The sequence below is a fragment of the Vicia villosa genome, linkage group LG5 (genome assembly GCF_029867415.1).
Source record: "Vicia villosa cultivar HV-30 ecotype Madison, WI linkage group LG5, Vvil1.0, whole genome shotgun sequence".
In the NCBI taxonomy this organism is placed as follows: Eukaryota; Viridiplantae; Streptophyta; class Magnoliopsida; order Fabales; family Fabaceae; genus Vicia; species Vicia villosa.
In genome coordinates, this window is record NC_081184.1 from 49845016 (window position 1) to 49853322 (window position 8307).

The following is an 8307-nucleotide window of genomic DNA, read 5'->3' on the forward strand; positions in this document are numbered from 1 at the left end:
GAGCAGAAATCTAATTCCTCCCATTTTTAGGGCAACTGACACGAGATCTTCGAGAAAGAGTAGAAGAGTTCCTCGGTTCTACTCGAAGAGGGTGGTGAGTTTCGAGTTTCATATTCTTTATATTTTTTTTCTGTATGAATTTTGAAATCCATCGATCTTTTGATCTTGTTGCCCTGTAGGGGTCTATTTTTTCTTTTTTTCTCTTCAGCAATGACAGCACCAGCAGCTAGGGATCGATAACACTCTTGACATGCATGCAGATGATTCTGGATCACAAGGAGCAGTTGTGTGAGTAATATTTTTTATCACCTCTTGAGTAATTCCAGACTCTTTTGAATGTATATAACTATTTTATCTGATGCATAGTAATTCCTAGTACTGCATAATATGGTTAGAGTATGGGGTACCGAAATAGTTGGAATTTCATTCTCTACATTGACTCATTGTAACTCATTTTGCTTAAGTACCAAAGTTTCTAAACAGAGGCAAGCAAGGGAAGGATCAATGTTTTGTTGCAGGTGACAAAAGTGGAAGGTGGTTCCATCGATTGAGTATGAATTTTATATCTATTCTTATGTGATTTTGTTCTCTCATGAAAGCTCATTACCTTTTCTAGTTGTTAACTTTTACCTTGAAATGTTGCAATTAGTTTGCAAGTTTAATGCAAAACTTGTTTCACAAGAAAGGATGAGATCTGCATGTGCTAGAAACAGGTTACCACTTAACCCTACATCTTGGGATATAACAAGGTTTCTAAAACTGCAAAAACATTGCATTGGCCTGATTAGCCATCAAGTTGAAACTGATATTTCAAGCATCAGAGAAGAAACAGACCAACAATCTTCATTGTCCGTCGCACAAGCTACTGCCCCCGTCCTCCCTCTTACTAACACACTTGACATACGAGAAGAAACTCCATCCATTGATAGTTCTGATGATCAAGAAACAATTTTTGACACATTGTGTGTTTCTAATTGTCATACCCTAATTTTTGACCCCCCTGAGATGACATTATCTTCAGGATTTTCATCAAGTCAAAGTAAGTACCCAGGGCAGTCTGGCATTCAATCGAGGGTGTTCAAAGACAAGAAAACTCAGGCAAAGGATCAATCAATAGAGGGATTAGTCTCTAATACAATCATAAGATTCAAAAGCCTCATTATTTCACCTATGATTGATTAGACACCCAGTCATCTAAGTACAGAATTACTCAGATCAACAGACTAGGGTTTGGAGCCTATCAAGGACTAAAATCAGGGATCACCTTTGGGAAACCCTAAAAAGCCCCAGGGAACCATTCAAAGACATCAATCATCTTCAAATAACTCATATGACAAGATCCACTGGACATTACACCTCAGTTCAAAGTCTACAGTCATCATTGTCCTCTGGTCGACAATTAGGGTTTTTGACCTAATTCACCAAGATAGTTGACTTTTAATCAGGGCATGGATCCAAAACTCAAGACATGATTCAAGAATCTCTACTACCTCAATATAATCCATTTACATCATTCATTTGAGGAGAAGATCTTGATTCTACACAAAAGTCCAAAATCTCACCTTACCAGGAAAAAGTCAACTGTATGGGATCACCATTGACTTTTGAGATTTTTGGTCAAACCATGACTTTTAAGGATCAATATCATCAATATATGGATAATGAAGTCATTTGACCAAAGAAATTCAAAGAAATTCATCAAGGAGCAAAAAGTCGGGAATTAGGGTTTTTTAAGGCATGGTGAGAACTCAAAATTTCACCTACACAACTCAAAAAACTTCCAACATGAAAGTTGTAGATCTTGCAAAATAAAACAACATCTTATAAAGGAACTTTTTTCAAAAGATCAATCATTTAAGAGTTTTGGAAATTTTGGAGTTTTAGGTCATAAACACTTAGAAATTTTTCTAAGTGTTTTAACCTAGTTTTCTTCCAACTTTGGCCTCATTTTTCACAAATTTGCCAAAGGATTTTGAAGAAACTCCAAACTAATGATTTGAAGTAGATGTTTAGGGCTTTCCAAATTGTGTTCAACCTTCTCCAAATTCATTTTGAGCTAAGAGTTATGCTTGTTCAAAGTTGGCCTCATGAAGTAAAATTATAGGTCATGCATCATTTTTGAACTTTGAAATTTTGTGCACATGACCTCAATTATGGATGCTACACGACCCATAACACATCTGAAAACATGCCATGCATTCATTTTCACCATGCCATAAGAATTGAAGAAGATTCTAAAAACAAGAACATGTGATTATGTAATGATTACATTTGTGAATTTATGGCAAATTGATGAATCACCCAAGGAATCTTCTCACCAACCAATTGGAGCTCATTTCTGGCTCAGAATTGTCCCCTAAGATCAAGCAAAATCGAGGGCTAGGGGATTGATCAAATGGAATCAAAATTCTCATCATTGCATAAGAGATATTTGCAAACTTCCTTCATGGCCAAGAAAACCAAATCAACCTCACTAAGCAAGCTCACTCCTCTGCAACTATACTGAACCATTTGCCTATAAATAGGAGAGCATACCTCAGTAGAAAAACACACCAAAGCAACAAAATTCTTGCTTTCTCTCTTCTTTCTCCATACTTAAGGTTTTCAAAGGTTCTTTGGCAAGAAGACTCGGATTCTTCAAACCAAAGCTCTTCCTTTGGAATTAAGTATTCAAACACATTAGGGGAGTCATTTGGAGGTGATCCAGACCTCTGAAACACTTCTGTGAGTGAGGAATCATCATCTGCACCTCTCACTTGGAGCTGTTGCAGTTGGGGTCGAGCAAGAGGTTCTGGGTACTTTCAATCCAAGCTAAGCATCTCAACACCTTCCAGGAGGATCACTGAAGCTATCTGGATCGTTGCAACAACTCTGCAACACACTTTGATCAGAGCCAGATCTTCATTTTTCAGGTAAGTTTCCAAAGCTTCAAACTCTATGATTCACGCATGATAAATTAAAAATGAAGTTACCAGTTGGTTTCTGCACCTTCATAGATCATTAGCCCTCAATCAATTGCATCAAAACATGCATATATAGCATTTCATGTTTAATTTCAGTTTTAGGGTTCTTAGTGTTCATGCTTGCGAATTTTATGTTACACTTAGAATAAATGAGATTAAAGGACGCCATCATAATCCTCGTCCAAAAACGAGCAAAATCCATGTTTACATCTTTAAGTTTGGTTGAGAAACGAAGGAGATAGCAAATTCAAAAAATCTGAAGCTTGAGGTTGAAGATGAAGATGGTGGCGCCATTTTTTTGAATTTCCCAGACTTAAGTTTATTTTATTTTGTATGATGGGTATGTTATCTACGAATTCATCGTAGTGTCCCAATGGTTACAGCGCGCGTCCAAAAGCCTTGCCTTGCCTTAGGTCTGGGGTTCGATCCCCCCCTCAGACCTTTTGTTCATTTTATTTTTCCAACTCATTTAATGCCTTGCTTTCACATATAATCATATGGGCTCTTTCCTTAAACAGGCCACGCGCGTGGCCCAGTTGGTATTTGTTTTGTTTGGTAACCAAGAGGGCGTGAGTTCAACTCTTGGTGAGACCAAACCATATTTTTACTACTATTTTTTCTTCATTTTTTTTATCAACTTTACACAATTATTTAACCTATCAAATTAAATCATTTTCACTTCATTTTTCACACACTTGTTATTTAATATACTTATTTTGTGAATAATCAAAAAAATCATAAAAATATTATTTATTTCATGTATTTTAATTAGGTTTAAAATAGTATGTTTTTAAGTGTTTTCTTAAATACTTTAAATATATATTACCATTTTTATTTTAACCTATTTTATGAATAAGTTTATGATAAAACCCTAATTGTTTAGGTCTTAATTAGGCATAGATCTTTATTCTTTACCTTAATTAAGTTGATTTTTTTGTCAATTTTCAAAGCTATTTTCAATCTCCGAATAAATCAAATGATTAAGGTTTTCAAACAACAAAACCTTATATCATTTCAAATCATTTTCAAAATTACTGTCATAATCAGTACTGTAAAGTACTGGGCCTCTAATAGAGTGTAAGTCCCAAAAACCTTCTCTTCTTAGCTTGTTTTCAAAACTGTATTTTCAAAATCTTCTTTCTGTTTTCAAAACATTCTTCTGGTATTTGAAGGGCATTATTCCCGGTGAAACTCTTCAGATACCTATGTGACCTTTGTCCATCTTCACTTCTTCTGTTTTCAAAAAACCATTAACTGTTTATCATATATATATTCAACTGTTATCAACAAAACAACAAAAATACTGTTGAGGCTCTGTACATACTTCTCCAAAGGCCTCCACTCCATCCAGGTTAGGCTTTACAAGCTTTCAATTTACAGTCTTTATTTAAATTGCTGTCAAATATAAACTGTGCATATATATTAGTTTAGAACTACGTTTGAGTATAAACCCTAGGACAGTTAAGCTATATATATATATTATAGGAATATGACCTAGGATTGAGAATGTCTTCCCGGTGAAGGCTCTTTCCTAATTAGAGATCTGTAGTTCAAACCCCCAAGATGAATTATTCCCGGTGAAACATCTTGGTAAAAACCTTAGAATCCAAATAATAGGATACATCCACCCAAAGAGGAATTATTCCCGGTGAAACCTCTTACCCATTTGCTTAGAGCCAAAATAAGTTCAAAACCACATAGCTTTCTCTTGTGCTATAACAAGGACCCTCGATTAGCCTCCTCTTGGGCTTTGTACAAGGACCCACAGGCTTCTTAAAAGCATTTCCAGCTTCCTCTTGAGCTTGTATACAAGGGCCCATCAGGTTTCTTATAAACATAGGAACAGGTCTTTAGTCACCTTTTAGCCTACCCTGGTGAATTTCTTCCAATTTAAACCAGACCTTAAACAAGCTAAGTTTGTCTCAATTCTACATTGAGTACACCTTTTGGAATGAGAGACATGGACAGTCTCTGTCACCCTTATCTTCATCAATCTTCCTTAGCAGAGTCTAGGATCTATGTTTACTTCTCCTCAGCATGTGTCAGTCTTCATCTTGGGCTTTAAACAAGAAGTCTCCATTAGATAATCTTTCTGCCAGTCATTTCAACAAAATCCCTGGAAAGGGTTAGCTTCCAAAAATCATTCCTTCATTTCAAACAAAAACCCCTGGAAAGGGTTAGCCTCCAAAGTCAATTAATAAAAATGTCAAAAAAATAAATAAATAAGGATTCATTCTCTTAGGAGATAATTTCCCCAAAAAGAGTCAAAACCCCTGGAAAGGGTCAGCCTCCAAAAAAAACATGATAAAATCAGTCTTTTAATAGACAAATTCACCAGCTGAGTCAAAATCCCTGGAAAGGGTTAGCTTCCAAAGAAAAACAGTCTTTCAATAAATAAAATCTCCTCAGTAGAGTCAAAACCAACAAAAACAGTTAGCCTCAACCTTGGGCTTCATACAAGGCACCCAAACAATAAAACTCCCCTGTCAAGAGTCAGCCTCAACCTTGGGCATTGTACAAGGCAGATAATAGAGTCTCCCCAGTGAGTTCTCCATCACTCAGTAGCCACAACCTTGGGCTTTGTACAAGGCAGATAAACCATACTTTCATGTGTCAAAGATTCCTAACACCTAGGATCTTTTCCCATAGAGTCATCCATACTCAGTTTATTTAAGAGTCTGCCACAACCTTGGGCTTTGTACAAGGCAGAAAATAATGTTTTCCCTAGCTAGAGTCAGCCACAACCTTGGGCTTTGTACAAGGCACATAAAAATAGAGTCATTCATTCAATTATCCTCAGCAGTTAGCCACAACCTTGGGCTTTGTACAAGGCACATAAATAGAGTCTCCCTAAGTAGAGTCAGCCTCTATTCTGGGCTTTGTACAGAACACAAAAATACCCTGTAATTAATCCCTAGTGGAGTCATCTCCCAGAGTCAATAATAATTAATTAATCAATCAAAAAGCCTCAAGCTTGGGCCTCATACAAGCCAGCTAAAGTCAAATCTTTTATACAGTAGATAGACATAGCTTATCTCTATAGAGAGATATTTTTACTACTCTACCACATTCAAACAAACATTACATTTCATTTCAATTTTAATCAAGTCTCCCATTTAGGATTTTGAAAGGCATGAACTGGCAGTAAAACCCAGACATGTGGTAACTTTCCCTAATTTGGATGAGCATTTTTCTTTCATTTAAGAGGCATTTGACTGGTATACTTGCACATACACAAGTAAGGTCCCCCTCTTGAATGAAATGAATTCAGTTATTCTATCACTCCTTTAAATGTTTGTGGTAGAATAGTACAAATACCTCTCTGTAGAGATGATTTCATGTCTCTTTACTGTAAACAGAGATTTAATTCAAGCTTCAACCTTGAGCTTCAAGCAAGGCACCAAAAACAATTAATTTCCCTAGTTAGTTCCCCGAACTACATTAAGCTCTGACTTCCACTAGGGATATGTAGGCATGAGGTTCACAAGGAATCTCAGCGAGCTAATAAAATACCAAAAATAGTCAGTCTGTCTATCTGTCTGTCTTTCTTTAATCAATTCAATTCCTTCTCCTAACACAAAGGAGAAACTTTCCCAATCATTAGCAGCAAACACAATCACAATGACACAGAGAAGGTTCCTGTAGAGTACTACAGATATGTAGGGTGTTTAAACACTTCCCTATGTATAACCGACCCCCCGGACTCCAGAATTTCTAGTCTAGGTGAAATCCCCACACTTAGCAAACTCCTAGGGTTTAGTTGAGATCTTTTTTTCCCTTTCCTACTCGTAGGACCAATAAGAAAGTTCGTGTGATATCGTAGGAAGAACTGAAATAAAATTCATCCCACCACGGGCGCATTCTCCTTCCAAATTTCGCGTGAAGGGTTTAGCGTGCCGTCCTCCCAAGTGAAACGGGGAGGTAAAGAAAACGACACCACACTAATGCATCAAAATTATTGTCTTTGCCGCACAACTTACAGAGCCTAGAAATTGAGGGATGTGCATCATTGGGTGTCCTTCCAGATGATTTGCTAGATGGAGCACCCGATCTTAAAGAATTGCAATTGATCGATTGTTCCTCTCTCATATCCATCCCTTACCTTATGTCCCTAACTATACTTTTAATATGTGGCTGTAGAAATTTGGAATTCTCTAAACGATTAGAATCAAGAGAGAAGTTTTCCTTTATTCATTGTTTGCTCATTGGGAGAAGTTGTGATTCCCTTACTACCTTGACCTTAGACTTATTCCCTAGACTCAAAATGCTTTCTATATGGATTTGCCTCAATCTTGTATCATTGAATGTTACAGGGGAAGAATACATTGGTGGTGATCTTCCACTTGAATCTTTGGACATTTTCGATTGTCCAGGATTGAAGTCTTTTCCTGATGAAAGATTCCATACACCAAAGCTACATACCATGAGCCTTTCCAGTTACAAGAGTCTATGTGAACTCCCAAAATTCATGAATTCACCTGCATCTCTCCGGACATTAAGTTTAGCCAGATGTCCAAATATTGAAATTTTTCCAGATGGGGGTTTGCCTTCAAGCTTATTTGCACTCTCTATTACAGATTGTGACAAGCTGACACCGCAACAAGATTGGGGATTGGAAAATACCAAGTCTCTGGATCGTTTTAATATCAAAGGTTGTATAGGCTTGGAGTCATTTCCAGAGGAGAAGCTGCATCTTAGAAACATATTCTTTCTGCATATAAGCAATTTGAAGGGTCTCAAAAAACTGGACGACAAGGGCTTTCAACATCTGAATGCTCTGCGGGAACTTGCAGTTAGTGGTTGCGACGAGCTGTGTCACTTACCTGAACAAGGGCTTCCTTCCTCCCTAGTCCGACTCTATGTCAAGGATTGCCCAAAGCTGACTCCATCACTTAAACCCACAGTAAGAAAGTGCTGGAACAAGGTGGCTCATATCCAATATATTGAAATTGATGACCAAATATATGGGGAACCCCAATCTTTTTGCTATGTAAGCTTGTCACAATCTGTAATAGAGACTTTTTGAGCTTAAAATAGAGTAGCAGTTTGAATATGTTAGGTTAGGTCGAAGTAAACTTGGCATTGTCATAAATTTGGCATTGTCATAAAGTTAAGTTTGAGTTTTAATTTGTCATAGATTTTTGTTTTGTTTTGAGTTTGATTTTTTATTTTTATTTTGCTATGGTCGTTAATTTGTCATAGTTATTATTAAAAAACCAAATATATATGATTTTGATCGGGACCAGTCCAATTAATTTGAAGACTCTGTTCTAATTTAAAAAATAATCTAAATTTTATAAAAAAATATATATAATTTTAATAATTAAAATAATGCACAAAAAAA

At 36.5% G+C, this 8307-nt stretch overlaps 1 protein-coding gene across 1 annotated transcript; it reads left to right on the forward strand.

Annotated features, from left to right (window-relative positions):
* The first annotated feature begins 387 nt into the window (after positions 1-387).
* Positions 388-7989, forward strand: LOC131604636 (putative disease resistance protein At3g14460). Its single transcript, XM_058877066.1, has 3 exons — positions 388-518; positions 600-970; positions 6905-7989. The coding sequence occupies exons 1-3, from the start codon at positions 388-390 to the stop codon at positions 7987-7989; spliced, it is 1587 nt and encodes a 528-aa protein (XP_058733049.1).
* The last annotated feature ends 318 nt before the right edge of the window (positions 7990-8307 follow it).